Source organism: Eschscholzia californica, unplaced genomic scaffold, assembly GCF_041429995.1.
Source record: "Eschscholzia californica isolate CP2 unplaced genomic scaffold, dmEscCali1.0.p SCAF_1, whole genome shotgun sequence".
In the NCBI taxonomy this organism is placed as follows: Eukaryota; Viridiplantae; Streptophyta; class Magnoliopsida; order Ranunculales; family Papaveraceae; genus Eschscholzia; species Eschscholzia californica.
In genome coordinates, this window is record NW_028238198.1 from 87,570,200 (window position 1) to 87,591,421 (window position 21,222).

General features: G+C 37.0%; 3 protein-coding genes and 1 pseudogene across 3 annotated transcripts; 2 read left to right on the forward strand and 2 right to left on the reverse strand.

Moving 5' to 3' along the window:
- Positions 1–522: 522 nt before the first annotated feature.
- Positions 523–1,827, reverse strand: LOC147570733 (uncharacterized). The gene is made up of 3 exons (XM_086657295.1): positions 1,348–1,827; positions 1,053–1,192; positions 523–911 (listed from the first exon to the last, which is right to left on the reverse strand). Exons 1-3 carry the CDS (start codon positions 1,603–1,605, stop codon positions 767–769), a joined length of 543 nt encoding a protein of 180 aa, XP_086513421.1. The 5' UTR covers positions 1,606–1,827; the 3' UTR covers positions 523–766.
- Positions 1,828–3,464: 1,637 nt separating this feature from the next.
- Positions 3,465–9,585, forward strand: LOC147570734 (uncharacterized). The gene is made up of 14 exons (XM_086657273.1): positions 3,465–3,846; positions 4,552–4,663; positions 4,731–4,843; positions 5,170–5,292; positions 5,361–5,584; positions 5,685–5,760; positions 6,772–6,858; positions 6,973–7,053; positions 7,143–7,175; positions 7,487–7,540; positions 7,628–7,669; positions 8,386–8,464; positions 8,558–8,628; positions 8,980–9,585. The coding sequence occupies exons 1-14, from the start codon at positions 3,685–3,687 to the stop codon at positions 9,061–9,063; spliced, it is 1,341 nt and encodes a 446-aa protein (XP_086513399.1). The 5' UTR covers positions 3,465–3,684; the 3' UTR covers positions 9,064–9,585.
- Positions 9,586–13,384: 3,799 nt separating this feature from the next.
- Positions 13,385–19,386, forward strand: LOC147570735 (phospholipase D delta-like). The gene is made up of 10 exons (XM_086657297.1): positions 13,385–14,784; positions 15,512–15,628; positions 15,891–16,085; positions 16,514–16,795; positions 16,884–16,955; positions 17,066–17,213; positions 17,600–17,748; positions 18,144–18,308; positions 18,392–18,589; positions 18,963–19,386. Exons 1-10 carry the CDS (start codon positions 13,861–13,863, stop codon positions 19,254–19,256), a joined length of 2,544 nt encoding a protein of 847 aa, XP_086513423.1. The 5' UTR covers positions 13,385–13,860; the 3' UTR covers positions 19,257–19,386.
- A 172-nt stretch (positions 19,387–19,558) lies between these two features.
- LOC147570736 (putative pentatricopeptide repeat-containing protein At3g49142 pseudogene) lies at positions 19,559–21,169 on the reverse strand (annotated as a pseudogene).
- Positions 21,170–21,222: the final 53 nt, after the last annotated feature.

A 21,222-nucleotide genomic window follows, 5' to 3' on the forward strand; every position in this document is an offset into this window, starting at 1 on the left:
GTTTGTATCCCTCGATCGAGGGTTCCATTGAAACCCTAGATCAAGAGATTTAGTGGAACCCTCGAAGTATGGTTCCACTGTAAGTGTGGAATCCGGGATCGAGGGTTTTAATGGGAGAGTAGAGAGAGAAGAGTGTTAACTGACAGAAGGAAGGGAATGTTGACAGAGAGGAAGAAGAAGAAAGTTAGGTCGCTGCCCGAATTCCGTCGGCGACTTTTGCCGGAAGAAGAGAAAGGACAGAAAATTTTTCTTTTTAAATTCATGAAGGTTTCCTGTCGGAGATTGCCGGCCGACGACGACCTAATGGTGTCCATTGTGCCGTTAGGTCAAACATTGACGGAGGCATTGCCTTCTTTACACACATTGCCTTCATCCGTTTAAGAATTGCCTTTAGCAAGCTTGCCTTTAACTATTGCGTATAAAACCTTCCTTTTAGTATTTTTTTTCCCTGGATGACTAGAGAAAATGGTGAATTACTTTATGTTGTATAACTTGCAGGATATATTGGATGACTAGAGAGAATAATGAATAGACTACTTATATGATTAATTTTAGAACATTATAGGGATTACATTCATCAACAATAAGCTCTAGTACAATAAAGATCAAATATAGGACTCTCACTTATACAACAATAGAAGTGTGGAACTCGAACACCAAACAAAATATGAAAAACTACGGACTTTTCAGGGAGATATGATAGTACTAATGATGGAAAAAAGATATTCTTGTTCATTTTATAGGAGTTACTAACAAGGTTGAACATTTAGAAAACCCCAAATGAAGTAGGTAGAGGTCGAGGCGCTTTGTAAATGAAGGAATTAGGAACGTAAGTGGAGGTATTTTTCTTCGATTTATCCATTGATTTGATTGCCGGTTCATTAAGATACGCGTACTTACTTTTTGTCCACCTGCAAAATATTGGTTAATTACTTTTCAGAGAAACTCCGAGTAGAAGATACAGAGACAATTAGAAACCTTGGGTCGAATTACAATTTTTTGTCAAGCCATCTATAAGCAGAGTTAGAGAAAGTAGTAATATTGGAACTAACCAGTCTTTGATACCGACACGGATTTCTTTGCCATTCTCGTTCTCATCCTCGTTCTTGTTGTTGTTGTTGTTGTCTTCGTTCTCACTAGACTCGTCATTGTCCTCCTCCAATGAATCCATCTTTTTGCTGCAGTCTTCCTCCTATATTTATCACAGATAAGTATTATCATGTTACAGTTTTATGACATTTGTACAGACTACAGTACAGAGAGAGAGAGAGAGAGAGAGAGAGAGAGAGAGAGAGAGAGAGAGAGAGAGAGAGAGAGAGAGAGAGAGAGAGAGAGAGAGAGAGAGACTGTGAGTCTTTTTTCTCGGATAGTAGCAGCGGCTTTAATAGCAGCAAGGAGGTGATCTTCATGCTCTATTTTCTTTCTCCTCCAGAAATCAGCAATTTGCTCCTTGGTCACGCTCCAAGTAGGCGCTGGTCCTGATGGTATCCACCAGTAGTAGTACTTCGAAACTGGCAGTGGTGGTGGTGGCGGTGGCGGCGCTGGTGGTGGTTGGTGTGGTGTGCTCAACAATTTTCTTGACTGGGGAACATCCATTCTTTTCATTACCTTTGTGTATGCAGATTTGATGAGATAAACTGGTAAGGAGATAAATTATTCAAGGCAAATAGGTCATCTTCATGAGACTTGTCTCCCTTAGCTACTGATCAAACCTAACGTTCAAAGCACGAGCTCTTTGATTGGTTGGTTGATTGATGCCCCACTTTGAAAATCTCTTTAGTGTTTCATATACTAGGGCAAAAAAAAAATATTTGTACAACCAGTGGTAAAAAGAGAAGGTACCATATATGGTCCTTTGAATCATATGCGCATGCCTTTGGAGTATTCATATGGCTCTTGTGTCAAGTTACTACTTTTTCGAGATGAGCACCAAATGGATGAAAAGGGTTAATTGTCTCGCTATTATACACATCAAGTTTTGTGCACGAGTTGGACATAGAACTCACTATAATAGAATAGTATTATCCACGTCAAGTTTTGTGCACGAGTTGGACACAGAACTCACTGTAATAGAATAGAATCGGAAATGCTAAGTGGACAAAAGATCTTGATTTAAGTTGTGACATGTTGGGTCACTCGGGTAAATAAACGGTGTAGAATGGGAAGATGGACTTATCGAAGATGGATTTCTTTTTGTTGCAAATGGTGAAGATGGACTTATCGAATCCATATTATACAATCAAATGGTGTAGAACGGATTGGTCAATGTTTTAAAATATAGGTTGGTTGATCAACCCTCAAAACCTATGTGATCCGATTGGTCAATATTTTAAAATACAGGTTGGCTGATCAACCCTTGATCCTTTGTGAGTTCTAAAGGAGTTATTAGGTAGTCTTCTTTTCAACTCTCTAGACTGGTCGAAATGTAAACAAATTAATCGTAATTTTATGAGATAAAAAAAAAGGGGGAATTATTCAAATTGTAATTTTGTTTGTGGATACTATAATTATGCTACAAATAAGAGTGATACTTTACTTTATGAATAAGTTAACTTGTTGATTTCTTTAGGAACTAGGTATTCTCTCCTCTCACACAACTACATTCCTTGTCTAGTTTCTTTCCCAAGTGTATTAACTTTTGTGTGTTTCCTTCTAAGTAATGTCATCCTACTTATTTTCCATTGCTTTTGACTTTATGTGGAATTTGATTACTCCAAATACCACAATAGTCTAGGACCACTTATAATTGGAAACAACCAAAGTAACAAACAAAATATTTGTAACCACATAAAATACTAACTGTCAAACTGCTTTTAACAGCTAGAGTTATATGTCTTACCTAATACAATTTTTTTTTGGAGGAGCGAGGAATTTGCTTTTTAGTTTTAGTGTTTGTATGTAAAGTAAAGCACAAGAGTACGCACCTTAACTTATGTCCGACTGTAATGCCAATGTTTATTATTTTAGAACTGAAGTAGTGATGTTTTTCGAGAGAATAAAATATGATTATTTTTCCTTCACCGTCGCCTAATGATACGTATTTTTTTTTCTCATTAGCTGAAACTGAATCATTTGATTCAAATAAATTGAATCATTTGATTTAAAATCAGTTGCTCGGACAAGTCATGCATCATAAGTCAAACAAACACAAACATTTCGAAATTTGGCTCGTATACATCTCGAGTTCCATTTCAGATATGCCTTAGAAACAAAAATAAAAAAAAGAAAAGAAACCTACTTAATACACACAAACGTATTGATTCGTTTCATGTCTTTGGACGTCACGAATGGGTTCACCGTCCAAACACTTTGTAGATACATTAGTAAGAAGAAAAGAAAATCACCTTATTATATGTAAATATAGACAATGGAATCTTTCTATAACCAACTTATATAGATAATTGAATCTTTTATGATAAATTTCTTTGTCTTTATCTTTGTAACCCACTCTCACTAAAACAGACAAAATGAAGATGAAAGCAAAAGCAAAATGTCACCAAAATTTGAAAAGTGCACACCAAGCATTAAAAGTGTGATCATCAATTCCTTCTTTGTTACAAGTGTCTGCTTAAGTAATGCCACTCAGTAGCTACATTTTTAGTGCAAGTGTTCATTGGATCTCTTCCCATTCTTCTACTTTACTTTCTCACTCTAAATTTTGGAGAGAGACAGAGAGAGAGAGAGATGGAATTTGGAGGGTTAAGGGATCTATTTGTGACAGTGTTTCTGTATAATTATGCAATATTCATGGTGATACCAAGCATAACAGATGTTACAATGTTAGCACTTTGTCCTGGTAGAGAGGAATGCTCTCTTGTCATTTACCTAAGTGGCTTCCAACAAGCTGTAAGTTATTCATCAATTTCTATTAATTATTCTTCTTGATTTTATTCAGTTTGTGATCACCCACCATCCAATGACCCAAACTCTCTCTCTCTCTCTCTCTCTAAAACACTCACATGAATATCAAAGGCAAAAACCCAAACAAAAGTATCTCAATTGTGTGCAGCTAGACTACTTGCACTTTGTGATACACCCAAATGTTTGTTTTTGGTTGAGGGAGTTGGCACCCATTTATATGAGCCATGGGTTTGGCCCCTTTGCCTACTAACTAAATTCGTATGTTTTATATATACATGCGAGGGAGAGGGATGTCTACCAACTAAGAATATAATGTTGTCGTCTTTCTTCACTTATTGCCGATTAGTTTTGAGTTGGATGATCACACATTTAATATGATTTTAAATTAGGTCCACACGTTATAGGCTTAAAAGCTCTCGAAAAGAACGATCTAACAACTAAGAAAATTATGTCCAAGTCCTCTCCACTATTGTCAATTGAGTTGGATGCCTACAAAACTAGTTCCCCACGTGGCACGTGATATGCTTAAACACTCAAGAAGAGCGATCTAGCAACCAAGAGTATAATATCTACGTCCTCTCCAACTCATTGCCTATGAGTTTTGAGTTGGATTACCACAAACTTAACGAGACGTTTTTTTCTTTGCCATATGATCCGTGAACCACTATAGTTTTTATTTTTCACATCTAGGTGACAGGATTGGGGAGTTTCATGTTGATGCCACTTATTGGTAACCTTTCAGACTCATATGGAAGAAAAACATTACTGACACTTCCAATGACTCTCTCTGTTATACCCTTAGGTAAATCTTTCTCAGCTCTTAATTCATTTAGTTTTAGTACCTTAGCTTAATGATGATTCTACTACAGCAATATTGGCATGTGGAAGGACAAAATACTTCTTCTATGGGTACTATGCTCTCAAGACAGTCACTGCTATGTTTTGTGAAGGCAGTGTCCTATGTCTATCTCTTGCTTATGTGGTAAACTTTTTTTGTTCTACTCTTTTCCTTTCCTAAAAACAATTGAAAAAGGACGCTATGCCTGGTCCGTCTTCCGGATGATTTTCCGTCGTGTAAAATTTTCTCTCTCTAAATCTAATCCGGCCACGTCTCTCGGCCCGGATTCACTCAGGAGACAAGCCGTGTTGAGTATCTCGGCTGAAAACAATTTTTGGTTGTGCCTTGTGGCCACGGGCTTCAAATGGGGCTCGGGCTTTATAATGAGCTCGTGAAACTTTGCCGCCATCTTCTATAAATAGGCAATATTCTGATTTCCCGCCTAAAACTGGAACTTGGATGTGAATTAGGCGGATAACATTTCAGAAAGTCGAAGAGCGTCGGCGTTCGGGATTCTTTCCGGCGTCGGATCAGCCGCTTTCGTCTGTGGTACTTTAACCGCTCGATTGCTCTCCACCCAATCAACCTTCCAGGTTTTTCTCTCTTGATCTTTTTTTTATCTCATCTTTGATATACTGTAATCTAATGATTAGGGTTTCAGGTTTCTGCATTTGTAGCGATCTTGGCAACATTATACATGAGAATTTTCCTGACGGATTCAAATTGCAATCTCACTGATTCCTCATCGTCACGGCTGATCATCTCCAAGAAGAACAACCCTAGCGGACCTGCAATTAATCCGTCTGAGGGTGATTCCTGTTCTAAGATACAAATTGGTAAAGGACTTCCATCTGTAGAGGATATGATCATTTTACTAAAGACCAGGTAAAAGTGACATGAGTTTATTTTGTGGGTTTAAGGTTTAGGGTTTAGTTTAATTGATCCATTATTTATTAGGGTCTGATTTTTGTCTCCAATTATGCAGTTGGACATTTACACAAGCTGCCATAATTGCATTCTTTTACAGTTTAGGGGAAGGTGGTCTTCGTGAGGCGTTGCTGGTAACTAGTTTTCTCGCTCCATGAATCCATAAGTTTAGGAACTATTGTTTGCCTCACTTAGGTTTATGTACTGTTTTTTGTTCTTTATTTCCTTTCTATGTGGCAATTGGAGTCATCTCTCCTGTTGTTGGGAATTTGAGCTCTAAAACATTCGCAGTCTTTCAACATGTTAGAGGTGCCTCGACTCCTACGGCAGTTGATCGTGGCAGTGACACGAAATAGTACAGTTCCAACTTGGGATAACTCCCCATTAGGTGTTGCCTCGGGTTTCTTCGTCCACGAACTATGGTATACTCATGAAAACTGTATCCCTCAATGGCTAGTTGGCTACAGAGAGTCTGTTTTAGGGATACCATAATAAAACAAAACTGTACGTGACATCGAGGTGTGCACGACTAGTGAAAAGTGGAAATTGGGAAACAGCCAATGGCTTGTACCGTTTAGAGTAATGCGTTTTGACTAGAGAAAGAGGAAATATGGTAGCAGGCTAGCAGCCCATGCCTAGATCTTTTTTAACTACCTATTTTAATCATCGAAGTTGGGGTTCCCCTACTATCGTTTTAAGTGACTGAGTAAAAATTCCATATGATCTATCTCTGAATTGCTCAAATTCTGTCGGAGTTGCCCGAATAACTTGGTAGTAAATCTTCTTAGAAAATAAGCGCATCAAATTTCCCCAATTCTTGAAGGTGTTTATGTTAAGTGTATTTTATAAGCTAACGATCAAAAAACTCAATTGAAATGTTATTTGATACTATATTGTCTACTTCTTTTTCTTATTGTTGATCTGCCACAAGTTTCTATCGTTTCATTTGGTCAGCCAAAATCTATTTATATGTACATATATATATACTATATATAGTGTGTGTGTATATATATATATATATATATATACTGTATATGTATATATACAGTATGTAGTTATTGCTCTTCATACTAAGTCCTCAATCTTCTAAGTAGCCATATGGCGTGCTGAAAAATAAGGAAAATTTCCATTACTTTGTTCCGCAGTACTACTTGAAGGCTAGTTTTCACTTTAACAAGAACCAATTTGCCAACTTGTTACTGATCGTGGGGGTTGCGGGGGCGATATCACAGGTTACTTTCTGCAATTTTGGTGTTGTCTCCAGCACCATGGCATCTATATTTTTCTTATCTTTAACTATATTTCACTCTGGATTGACAAGTAGCTAACATGATCTCGTACTGCAGTTGCTTATCATGCCTGTGTTAGCTCCTCGTTTAGGGGAGGAAAAATTGCTCGTGATAGGGCTATTTGCAGCCTTTGCACATGTGAGAACATTGTCTCATCTATTACCTTCTGCGCTTCACGTTTGTATCGGAAAATTTTGAGTTACTGATCAATGCTTGGGTTGATGCAGATGTTTCTGTATAGTATAGCATGGGCTGCTTGGGTAATTCTTCTATCAAATATATTTGGATTCATCTTACTTCTAAAATTATATGATACTTGTATCCTTGGGTCGGCCGATGTATGATGAAAATTTATGCATGTTTACATATTGTGGTTGACTTATATACTCGCGACTGTTGACCAAATTTTGTGTTTGACATTCTTATCCATCCTTTACAGCCATAGATATTATTTTGTGTTTTGATGTACTTGACTGCGTGCTGATAAAAGATAGGGTACATGACATTTAAATGATTAATTTGTTTTCTCAGCAATATGTGCATTGACACCTTAATCCTTAAAACTATGCAGGTTCCGTATGTCGCTACTACTTTTACTGTTTTATCTGTTTTCTCAGCCCCATGTGTGAGTAATTTATTTCGTATATAACTAAAAGTTCCGTTGGTCTCAGAATTACTTCTTGAAAAACTCTGAACTCTTGAATTTGTACAGATAAGAAGCATTGCATCCAAACAAGTTGGACCAGAAGAGCAGGTAATTTCTCTCTCCAGGAACTCAGATACTTGAGTCGTGGAAGTTTTGCTTACTAGCTGCACATCGTGATGTAGAAATACTTCACTCCAAATTGAATCATTTAACTTCGAGAACTTTGTTAGGAAAGAAAAAGTAGATGAAAGAAAGAGATGTAGTAGAAATTATACCTAGTTTCATTATAGTTGAGACTTACAGCTAAGTAATTTTAAACCATTACGGTTATCAGTGTTACTGGTAAGAGGTCTTGGCAACTCGAAGGACCCCAAAAAGGATATGGTCAGTGTTCACATATTTTCTTGTCTTAGATATACATATTTTGTTCTGTAAGTTTTTATCTTTTGGACCAACCATTATTGAACTACATATAACAACACTAGCTTAGAATTTTATTTTAAGATCCTAACACGATTATGCGAGTAAACCGAAGATGTACATACAAAATTTGACATTATACCCACCGAAGTGACATTGAGTATTTGAGTATCTGACATGAGTATCCTTAGCCAACACGACAAAACTACGAAGAAAAAGTAGCCATCTTACTTTAGAGTGGCTTTGACCTATGAGGCATCTGCTAGTTGTGAAACATTACTGTGTCCCTTCCCATGTGCGGTGAAATACCCATCTTCCCAGTTTCTAAGTATGACTTTTTCACGCAGCTTATTTAAGTCCAGTTTAGTTTTCTCAATAGTTCTAACTTTTTAACTCATTTTCAGGGGAAGGCTCAGGGGTGCATTTCCGGGATAAGTTCCTTTGCCAACATAATAGCTCCTCTTCTTTTCACTCCTCTGACAGGTAATATAATCTAATATTAAAGGAAAAAACCTTTGATCTTCGCCTCAAGTGCACCGTAATCTAACTACCACCTCATGTTTATTTCTTTTCCAGCACTCTTCCTTTCAGAAAGAGCACCATTTCATTTCCCCGGTTTCAGCATTATGTGCACAGGATTTATCATGGTAAGAACTTGTAACGTTTCCCAGGTATATCTAACATGTGTTTTCTGTACTATCCTTATTTACGGTTCTTACATACTTTTCCCTGTATCCGGAAAACCAGTATCTTGAATAAGACAGTAAAGTAAAAAAAAAAGTTAGTAACAGCCGATATAATAGTTCCTCTTTCTTTCTGTAAGTTTTCTTTTTGACAATTTCTCTGAAGTACTTCGTATTCAATTGAAAAACATTGCAGTTTTTTTTGTTAAACCAGCAGCACCATCGACCGCTACGTAACTGTTTTTTTTTCTTTATTTAAACTTTGGTTCTTTAAGCAACTTTCTGAAAAAACTGATATTGTACCTGCCTTTGCAGATGATAGCCTTCATGCAGAGTCTAATGATAAGAAGATCTCCATCTCTTTCAACCCACGAAATAAGCATCAACAATGAACCCTAGCATCTAAAGACTAAGTTTTTCTGTCTTTCCTGTTGATCCTCATGTCTGTATATTCCTGGAAACCTTATATATTCTTATAGAACACACCTCAAAATCGACACGACACCGTACCAAAATCTGGTTGACTGCTCAATCATAGGACAAAAAACGCTCCGACACTAGACAACTCTTCAATGAACACCCACAGAACAAGAAGCTATTACTTGACGTCTAATGGCAGGTGTTGGATCAAGTTGGAGATGTAGAAGAAGCAAGAGTTTCGTTCATTTGAACTGTAAGTAGATAATGTACATTATTGAGATTTATTTTGTTACTATTAAGTTATGGTATGTGCATTTTGTACTTGTACTTACACACAAAGTACTTGATAGCTGAATTTGTACAACATCAAGTAGTTTCTTATATACGTATACTGATTATAGTATTGTCTTGATTGTATTTTAGAAATGTACAATGATCAAAATACTAGTATCATACTTTATATGATTTTGCCATATGAAAATATAGCCTAGTTGTAATGTGTAATTTTGTTATTTGCATACTCAAATTTTGATTAGGAGTTGTCTTCTTTGCCAACATTTGCTGAAAAATGTGGCTATATAGTCGTGGTTGGCCACCAAACGTTGATAATATCTATGAATAAATAAAGGCCAGCGCTTTGGGGAAAGCTAAATAGTTTCCGGGGTGTGAAATTTTAAAGGGAATATGCAAAATTTCGAAAAGTTTCCGGGGAAACATATTTTATGGGGAATATGGCTCAAAATAAAAAAATTTCCCCCTCACCTCCCTCCACCTCACCTCACCTCCCTCCACCTCATCTCACCTCCCTCCACCTCATCTTCTCTCTCTCTTCTCCGATAGGTCGCCGGCCGGAAAATTTTCCGGCCGGCGACCATGAAAAAAAAAGAAATTTTTTTTTTTCTCTCACACCTCTCTCTCTCTAAACTCCGGCGAAGGGGGTTTCCCTTCGCCGGAGTTCCGGTCTGTTGAAGAACAGACCGGAACTGGTCTGTTCTTCAACAGACCGGATCTGGCCTGTTGAAGAACAGACCAGATCGGTCTGTTCTTCAACAGACCGGAACTGGCCTGTTGAAGAACAGACCGGTCCGGTCTGTTGAAGAACAGACCGGACCGGTCTGTTGAAGACTTCAACAGATCCGGTCTGTTGAAGACTTCAACAGATCCGGTCTGTTGAAGACTTCAACAGACCGGATCTGTTGAAGAACAGACCGGAACTCCGGCGAAGGGAAACCCCCTTCGCCGGAGTTTAGAGAGAGAGAGAGAGATGTGAGAGAAATTTTTTTTTTTTTTCATGGTCGCCGGCCGGAAAATTTTCCGGCCGGCAACCTATCGGAGAAGAGAGAGAGAAGATGAGGTGGAGAGAGAAGATGAGGTGGAGGGAGAGAAGTGAGGTGGAGGGAGAGAGCTGAGGTGGAGAAGCTATTTTGCTTTCCCCCTACATAAAATTGTCAAACAAAATTGACCAATTTTTGACCAAATCTTCACACCCCAGAAACTATTTAGCTTTCCCCAAAGCGCTGGCCATAAATAAATAGGATGAGAGATTTCAATTAAACCCACGTTTGAAACATATAAATCACAGGACCTACTTGGAAAGCTCAGGGTTTGTACATAAGGCATTTGTGTTTAGTGGAGGTTGAGAGATTTCAATTAAACCCATCTGTATTAAGCAAGCCAATAACAACACTTTTTCTCCAGGAATGCAACTTGATTTTGGGGCCAACCATTCTCTTTACTCAAAACCAATTTTTTCTTTTTCTTTTTGATTAAGTTTTACTTCAATTGTGTTGATTCGAAAAACAAATAAAAAGGTGAATTTGATGCGTACCCATATACCTCGGTTGGCTCTCTAAATACAAATGGGTTTGGGACTTAGGTCTACTACTATTTAGTGTGGTGGTTGAACATTAACTCCCTAATAGAGATATTCTAGATTCGATTCTCGTGTGAATGGATTGTGGTTCTTGGAATAAATTAAAAAAAGATTTACGGATGGACACGTATTTGGTGCTTACATAGGCAGATCAGGTGGCACCAATTGCTTGGCCTGAAACGAAGATTGTTGTTGTGAGATTTGCTTCCTGATTAAATTATTACCCACTAATTTTAGCTTAGAAAATGAAATTTATTATTCAATTCTATCACTGTCACCCCATCCCGAATTAATTAGTAATAAAGGTGATGAGCTGCACTTGGAGAAAATGTGAACTCAACAACAATTGCTCCATCGCTTATACCCTTGTCCTTTTTCTCTTGTCCCAACTCTTTTGTTGTTTAAATCTGTCTTCTTTTTTTAGTTGCAAATTGTTTAACCGGACTTTCAAAAAAAAATTAAAAAATTGTTTAACCGGATAGATTATTAAACAATTGTACTTTTATCAAGGTAACATATTGTTGAAAATAGATAAAAATAAATGTTGGAGTTAGAATAATTCCTTTCAACAATAATTTCTTATTATTTTAGTTTATTTTCCTTTTGACTTATCTAAACTATAACTATTTAATTATGTAATTCTATTTAGAATTGTAATTAAAATTCCTCGGGAGAAGAGTTAGTGATCCTAGACTCACTCACAAATCTTCTAAAATCTAAAAGATCATGAACTTGATTTATGGAGTTCAATTGTGTATCTTATTGAAATATTTACTAAATTCATCATAATATTAATATATATATATATATATATATATATGGTTATACAGATTTTGTTTCTCAATGCTTTGGTTTTTATGAAGTATGTGGGTGCCAAATTCACTTGAACAACAATTATCAAATATTGATGGCAACAACTACACTGTGTTAAATTAAACATGATTTCCAAAGGTGGATTGTTTAGGGCATAAACAAAAATCTCCGGAGAATAAAGACCCAATCAATTTTGATTGACTTAAGAGGTATATATATTTTTAGTCCAAAAATAAACCTCATTGCATTTTACCCCTAAATCTTCATCACTCTATGTTTCATTAAAACAAAACCTAGGTCCATGAGGAAGCATCTCATCAGAAGTTATTAGTAGTTGGTGTACGAGAAGAAAAAAATTAATAGTCGGTTAAAAGAATGAAACTAATATCAACAGCTTGTTGGTTTTGAGAGAGAGAAAGAAAGCAAGAATGAGAGTATAAGGTTTTCTTTCTTTATTTGGGGTTGAAAGGGGTTAGTTTGTTTTGCTTGTAATGATTCGTTGAAGATCTGAAGAGAAGCAGAAGATTGATTATTCTGGTATTGATGAAACCCTAGCTTTTGGTGAATATGTCTTCTGGTTGTGTTTTCATTGATAAAGAGGTCTGAGATTCGATTAGTTGGAGTTTCAATCTGTATATCAAATAAACATGTTGAAGGTAATGAAAAAAATAAAAGAACAGGGGTTTGTTGAAAGGTCAAGACTAGTTTCTTCTTCTTCTATTACATCTGTTGTTATGCTAGGTTTTTTAGGTGCTTGGTAGGAGATAGAGAGAGAATAATGGGAGAGGGAGAGGGACAAAGAGAGATCGTGAGAATGCGAGAGAGAGAGAGAGAGAGAGAGAGAGACAGACAGACAGACAGTGGGAGAGAGCAACGTGAGATTCGAAGAGAGAAAGACGAGGGGATGAAGATTACGAGACAAAAGACAAAAACTTAAATTTTTGGATTCAAAATGAATACGTCTCATTCGTCAAATCTTATTGACCAAGGTCTTTATGTTCCTGAGATTTTTCGCGGCCTTTCCAAAACGCGTTGCAATTAATATACACTGCTCAAATTAAACATGATTTCCAAAACACGTTACAATAAATATACACTAAATCGTAAAAAAATTTTATTTTTGAAGATTTAATTTCAAAGAAAATGTCTCAAAAAAGCTACTACTTAGCATCTCCAATGGGACACTCTAATAAACACTCTAAAAGTCTAGTTGTCAAGTGTCAAATAATGATTCTCTTTCCTAGTGTCAATATAGAGACACTCTTAATTTATTTGGTCTCCAATGGAAATCTCTAAAATCTCTCACTTAACACACATGTCACTTTTAAATTGAATATGAAATAAGTAGTTGAAAAGAAAAGGTTTCTATTGGTTTAAATATTAAAGTGACACTTAGAGATCTCAAGTAGACACTCTCATTTTAGAGTTTCTTTCTCTAGACACTCTATAATAAATGTGTCCACCTCATAATAGAGTGTCTAACAAAGTGTTCTATTGGAAGTGATTTTTTAACAAAAACTCCAAAAAATCATGTGTGGCACTCTAAGTGTTAGAGATTGAGTGTCTCATTGGAGATGCTCTTGCTGTGGGAAAACTCATTAAAATACACTTGAGAAAATGTCTCAAAAAAGCTAGTATTTTTTTCTTACACCACGCTAACATAACCCGCCAACCTGTGTTCTTTTTCAACGAAGCGAAAACGGCGGTAATTTTGTTTTCAACTATTCACGAAAAAAACCTCTTCCCTGCCTGATCACCAAAACCTCTTCTGTCTCTCTCTCTCTTTCTCTATCTTCATCATCTCTTTCTCTCTCTAGAAATTCCCTCTCTCCCTCCGTCACCAAAACCCTAATTAACGGTACTTCTCTCTCTCTAGGTTGCCTCATTAACGGTACTTCTCTCCATTCTTCTTAGAATTTCTGTCTACCTGTTCAATCACCATTTCGAAGCAACCTCTTCCTCCTCCTTTGTTCTTTTCTTCTTCTTCAATTCAATGTTTTCTTTTTTATAAAAACCTAAAAAAGAATCGGTTCTAGTGGTTTCTCTGGTTCGTTAAACCACTAATACCGATTTTTGAGCAAGCTTCGTTGATGGCGGAACCCGATTCTCCTTCTGATCAAATTATTTTCCTTCATGGAGATCTTGATTTGAAAATTTTAGAAGCTAGATGGTTACCTAATATGGATTTAATGGCGGAACGTCTTCGTCGTTGTTTCACTGCATGTGGAACTTGTCAAGCTCCTTTTAAAAATCGCAAGCATCATCGTCATCATCATCACCGGAAAATCATTACCAGTGATCCTTATGTTACTGTTTGTTTAGCCGGAGCTACTGTTGCTAGAACTAAGGTAATACCTAATTCACAAGATCCAACTTGGAATGAATCATTTAAAATTCCACTTGCTCATCCTGTTTCTAGGGTTGAATTTCAAGTTAAAGATAATGATGCATTTGGTGCTCAATTAATTGGTATTGTTTCAATTTCTGCTCAAGATATTAATCAAGGTAAACTTATTAGTGGTTGGTTTCCTATTATTGGTCCATATGGGAAACCACCTAAACAAGATTCAGCTCTTTGGATGGAGATGAAGTTTACACCTTGTGACAAAAACCCTTTATATACAAAAGGAATTGCATCAAATCCTCAACAATTTGGGGTTCAAAATACTTATTTTCCTGTTAGAAGAGGTGGATCGGTAACTTTGTATCAAGATGCTCATGTTCCTCCTGGTATGTTACCGGAGATTGGATTGGATAATGGGAAGGTTTATCAACATGGACAATGTTGGGAAGATATTTGTCATGCCATTTTAGAAGCTCATCATTTGATTTATATTGTGGGTTGGTCTATTTACCATAAAGTTAAGCTTGTTAGAGAGCCTACTAGACCATTACCTATGGGTGGGGATTTGACTCTTGGTGATCTTCTTAAGTATAAATCACAAGAAGGGGTTCGAGTTCTTTTGTTGGTTTGGGATGATAAAACTTCCCACAACAAATTCTTCATCAAAACTGTAAGTAGTTCTCTCAATTTTATTATTATTTTTAAGTTTCTCAATAATTATACGTTTGGGGTTCGTGATAAGTTATAAATTCTTTCCACTTTTAAAAAAGCCTGTGTTTAAAACTGATTGCCCCGTTTCTTAGATTTCTAACTTAGAAATCAAGAATTTATACTTCGGCACAGACTCGTGATAGGAAAATCCTTTAAAGAAAAGGTCCCCTAATTTATTTTGTTCTAGTAGGAAGTAAACTTTTCTAAAAGAGTTCTTTTGTTTTTCATTCTGGTCCATATGGGAACCTTGGATGTATATCTGTCCTTTCGTCTTCTCTAGACTTTTGTCCTGGGACCAGTTTTGCTTCAATAAAGGGTTAAACCTTGAACATTATTTCACTAATCATAATGATTCTTATACACTTTGGGACAAAATGGGATAAATCTTGCACTTTGTTTCTCGTGAATCTCGGGAAGCATGGCCATGCACAGGGGGCACGATGTACGCGGAATCGGGACTCTGGACAACAGAGTTTCCCTATATGTTTCCCGCATAAAGTTTTTTTTACTTTTCAAAGTTTAAGGTTGTTGAATGCCAACATATATTCTATAGCTGCTGGTGGCCCCTAGTTCTAGAAGTCCATACAATTCATTTTCGTTAATACTATGAAGTAACTTTCTTAGCATTATCTTCAATATAAAGTTTTGTTCCGATGTTAATTTAGTTACGACTGGTTTGGCTACAGGCAGGAGTGATGGGAACTCATGATGAAGAAACTCGTAAGTTTTTCAAGCATTCATCTGTCATCTGTGTACTGTCACCTCGTTATGCTAGCAGTAAGCTCAGCATTTTCAAACAACAGGCAGGTTTTTACACAATTCATTCTTACGCGAGTAATTTTTCTTATTTATAGAGTCCCAATTGTATCACCTGGTCTCGATATTATAGGAAAATTTTCGATAATGTGCCATTCTTTCGACAACCAAGTATAAAACTTCCTTTTTGATCTTTACTTCCCTAATTCTCATTGAATTTCGGTTCACATAATAAAAAATACGATGAAAAAGTCGCGATTGTTGAAAGTGTACATCTTGCTGACCTGCTTTTATAACCTCTATGTTCAGGTGGTCGGAACCCTCTTCACGCACCATCAGAAGTGTGTCCTGGTAGATTCACAGGCATCTAGAAATAACAGAAAGATAACAGCTTTTCTAGGAGGTCTTGATCTTTGTGATGGTCGATATGATACACCAGAGCATCGGCTATTTCGTGATATCGATACTGTATTTCAAGGAGATTATCACAATCCCACATTTCCTGTAAGTGTTTATTTTCTTTTAGTCGATCTATTATCATCGTTCTCTTTCTCTACTTAGTTAATCATTATAATCATTTACGAACCATGCCTTATTCTAAGGTGTTACCCCACCGTCATCCTATTAGCACTACATAATCTAAGGTACCAAACTGAGTTAAAAGCAGAGTCATCATCACAATCTTCATGCATCGCGTACTTTAATATCCAATAGAATATGCCCATTTCCATTTGTTGCTAATATTACGAGGCATTTGCTTCTTTTCTAAAATATCGAGGAACGGAAACTGTCATAGCATATTTGTTGTCGGATAGATTTGCATCATCTCTGGAAATTTATCAAGAGAAAGATGGTCTGTGGTATCAACATTGCATGCGTCACCATGACTTACAATCTTCTGCTGAAATGTGATTTTTGGTTGTTTATAACAGGCAGGAACTAAGGCTCCAAGACAACCATGGCATGATTTGCATTGCAGAATTGAAGGCCCTGCTGCGTATGATGTTCTCACAAACTTTGAGCAACGTTGGAGAAAAGCAACAAAATGGTCAGAATTTGGACAACGTTTCAGAAAGATATCTCATTGGCATGACGACGCTTTAATAAAGATTGAGCGAATTTCCTGGATACTTAGTCCTTCTCCAGCTGTTCCAAATGACGATCCTAGCCTCTGGGTCTGCGATGAACAAAATCCGGAAAACTGGCACGTTCAGGTTGGATATACTGAATTTTTGTGGTGATGAAATTCTGGATATTTTGTTTTTTTATGGATTTTTTCCCTAAATTTATCTATTTTCACAGATATTTCGATCCATTGACTCTGGTTCTGTGAAAGGTTTTCCAACCAAGAATGTTCAACAAGCTGAAGCCCAGGTATGTAAAAACTTTGAAACAGGATATATCTGGACAAATTCTCTCTAGTTTATCAAGATGCTAGGTTATGAAATTGTAGAATACTTACAAAATTGTCTCTTGTGTTTCAGAATCTTGTTTCTGCAAAAAATCTCGTGATAGATAAGAGTATTCAAACAGGATATATCCAGGCAATTAGATCTGCTCAGCACTTCATATATATTGAAAATCAGTATTTTCTCGGATCATCTTATGGGTGGCCATCTTACAAAAATGCAGGTTAGAAGAACTTATTTAGGGTGTATATTTTGTTTCTTTAAACTACTCCAGATGCTTAGAGCATGGTATTAATTTTGCAGAATATATGGAGTAGTTGTTTCTTTAAACTACTCCATATTTCATAGATATGTACCATTTTTAGGTAGTCGAACTCCATTTTCTTTAATTACTTACTTTCTCTATGAAGATTAGAAAGTCGTATTCATCTATGTTGCTGTCAGACGTTATTCCGTACGAGGAGAGTACATCAAATATTGTCATACCTCATTATTTGCTTTTAACAGTTAGTTTGCCATGACAACAGTACTAGTTACCTTTGCTGGTATTAGGTGCGGACAATCTGATTTTCTTTAAAATTCTTCCGTTTTTCTTTTGTATTTCATTAGGTGCGGACAATCTGATTCCAATGGAATTGGCGTTAAAGATTGTCTCTAAAATAAGAGCAAAGGAGAGATTTGCAGTTTATGTCGTCATACCAATGTGGCCTGAGGGAGTACCGTCTAGTAACGCAGTGCAAGAAATTCTGTATTGGCAGGTAACTTTTGCATGTTTGGAATTTGATGGACAAAGACCTTGAATAATGTAGAGAAACATCCAGAGTTGTCTTCGTAGTCATGCCGAGCCCATTCTTTTGATCCCTTTCTTCGTTTAAAAGAAAAAATGGAACCTTTATCGAGGTGGAGAACTTTTTATGTAGTTTATCAAGCTGGGCCAAACCCACTACTCCGCTAGTGAAGTTATCAGATACGATCTTTGCCGCCTGAGAAGATAATTCAATCTGGCTATGTGTCTGTCTCCGTTACGCTCCTTAGCGAATGTCACAGTCGATACCCTCGACCTCATAAAAAAATCTTATACCACCAGTCACCAAAATCTAATTCCGTTCATACTCATAATTTGTTAACTTCACGATTGTTCTTGCTTCTGCAGTATCAGACAATGCAAATGATGTACGAACTTATCGCGAAGGAGCTGAAGTCTGCAGAACTTGAGACATCACATCCACTAGATTACCTGAATTTTTATTGTCTTGGTAACCGAGAACCACTGCTTGCCACAACGACATCTAGTGCACCTTCTTCTAACGGTGATGCGGTAATTATGAGATTCAAAATTGCCTTTCTTGTTTAACATTCTATACTGTCACAAATTTATTTATATTCATATTGAACACTCAGGCTTCATCTGTCCAAAAATCCCGGCGATTTATGATTTATGTACATGCAAAAGGAATGATCATAGACGACGAATATGTGCTTTTGGGGTCTGCCAACATAAATCAACGATCTTTGGCTGGTTCAAGAGACACTGAAATAGCAATGGGTGCATATCAACCACATCATACTTGGGGTGTGAAGAACCATCCTCATGGCCAGGTTAGAAATACCTTCTTTGTTGTTTGAGTTTACCCCATTTAAGGCTGATTATTGCAACTTCGGGGAAAGGGAAAAGTTCTCAAGGAACGAAGAATTTTCTGAAAAAATTTCGCTTTCCCTGAAAAAGAAAAAGCCAACTAGACCCAACCTAAATTTCGAACTTCGATGAGTTGCTTGTGTATCCCATACTTCAAAATATTGTTCGTAGGACAGGATATGAATCTGCATAGCAGCGTATTGGGTTGATCATATTTCAAAGTGCCACTGAATAATCAAACTCTACCGAAACAAACCTTGATGAAAGAAACATAGTATCATTTATGTACTTGATTGAATTGAATAAAATGGTATTAATCAACTATTGTTCATGCAGGTCTATGGATATAGAATGTCCTTATGGGCAGAGCATTTGGGTCTACTAGATGAATGCTTCAAAGAGCCCCAGAGTTTGGATTGTGTCAAGAACGTAAACACAATAGCCGAAGAAAACTGGAAAAGGTTCACAGCCGAAGAAGTAACAGAACTTCAGGGACATCTTCTCAAGTACCCAGTCAGAGTAGATGCTTTCGGCAAAGTCGATGCTTTACCAGAACAAGATTCTTTCCCAGATGTTGGTGGGAAGATACTTGGTTCTCCTACTTCACTTCCAGACACTCTAACCACATAAATCTAATGTCCATGAATCCATAGCCTTTCCTGTATAGTGAAACCCATGTGTTTTAACAGAGTGATTTTTTTTTCGGATTTGATGTAATATTTGTGTACAATTAAATCAGTAAGTAAATAGCTTTCATAAACATACTGTGTCAGTTCTTGTCATCAAATTTCACAACTCTAATTGACAATAACTTTTGGCCACACTTCCTATGTATTTAGAGGCAGACACTTTCCAGCACAGCTTATCAAGTACGGATGGAGATTTTATCACAAAAAATGAACGATCGGAACAGCTAAAAGCATGAAAAAGAATCAAACAAGTGAAAGCTTCATTGGTTCGTCCGTGGTTGTACTATCCAACTGTCCCAACATATGGAATATCTGCTCACTCATATGATGAGTCTCATCTTCAACTCCAAAAGTGTGAAAAACAGAATCAACATCAATTGAACTACAACCAAGTTGTTTCTTAACTTGTTTCTCTCTCATCAACTTTCTCACCCTAGCTGCATCTTTCCATCTACCTGCATCCTCATACATCTTAGCTAAAAGTACATACCGTCCTGCATTATCCGGGTCAAGAACAAATAGTCTCTCTGCAACTTCTTCCGCCAAATTTATATCGTTATGTATTCTACAAGCACCAAGTAAAGCTCCATATACATCTTTCCCTGCCTTCACCGGCATTCTTTTAATGAATTCCACTGCTTCATGAAGCTGTCCGGCTCTACCCAAAAGATCAACCATACAAGCATAATGCTGATCGTTCTTCTCAACCCCATAATCTTCTTCCATTTTTTCGAACAATTCCCAACCTTTATCAATTAATCCTGCATGACTACAAGCCGAGAGTACACATAAGAGGCTAATACTATCTGGGTTTATACCAGTTTCCACCATTTCCGAGAACATCTCGAGAGCTTCTTTGGGTTGTCCGTGCATCCCATAACACCTTATCATTGAATTCCAAACTACAATATTCTTATCCTGCAATCTATCGAAAATGACTCTAGCAGTGCCTAAACGTCCGCAATTTCCATACATTGATATAAGGCCACTACCCAATGAAACATCAAGTTCCATCTCATGTTTTATTATAAAACTATGAATATAAAGACCTTCTTGAATGGCTGCAGCATGAGCACAAGCTGGTAGAACACCGACAAAGGTAGCACGGTCAAGCACAAAGCCACTAGCCTCTTTTAACATCTGATGAAGAGTAGTAATAGCTTCATTTGCACAGTCATTTTGAGCATAACCAGCAATCATGGAATTCCAACTAACAAGATCTTTACGAGTAATTTCATCGAACACTCTACGAGCTACTAAAATTTCAGAGCATTTACTATAAAATGCAACAAGGGCATTACCCACAAACAAATCAGACTCCAACCCAGAAATTATAACATGTCCATGGATGATCTGCCCATTCTTGACATCTCTCATTGCACCACAAGCCTTCAGCACAAATGGGTAAGTGTACTTATTTGCTGAGACACCACCACCACCACCACTACCACCACCAGATCGCATTCGACCATAGATTTTAATGGCTTCTGAGAAAGGACCCAAATTGGCATACCCTTGAATAATCACATTCCAGAGTAAAACATCTCTTTCAGACACAGAATCAAACACCTTACGAGCATCTTCAATACTTGACTCACTATACTTACTAACAAGCTTTGCAGCAAGAAAATAATTGTGTTGGTAACCACTGGTGATGATCTGAGCGTGAATTTCTCTAAGGATTTTGCTTCTTCCGCTGAATTGTTGCAGCAATTGAGTGTATATGAAAGAATCTCTATATGGGTTACTTCTCCATTTCTTCTTTTGTCCACTTAAAAATCTAATTGAACCAACAAAATAAGAAAATTTCGTTATGATCCGAACCCGCTCTTGATGTGAATGTGAAATTAGCATTTGGGTTATTCTGTGAAAAAATTATTTTCCTATGTCACATATGTCAACCCCCT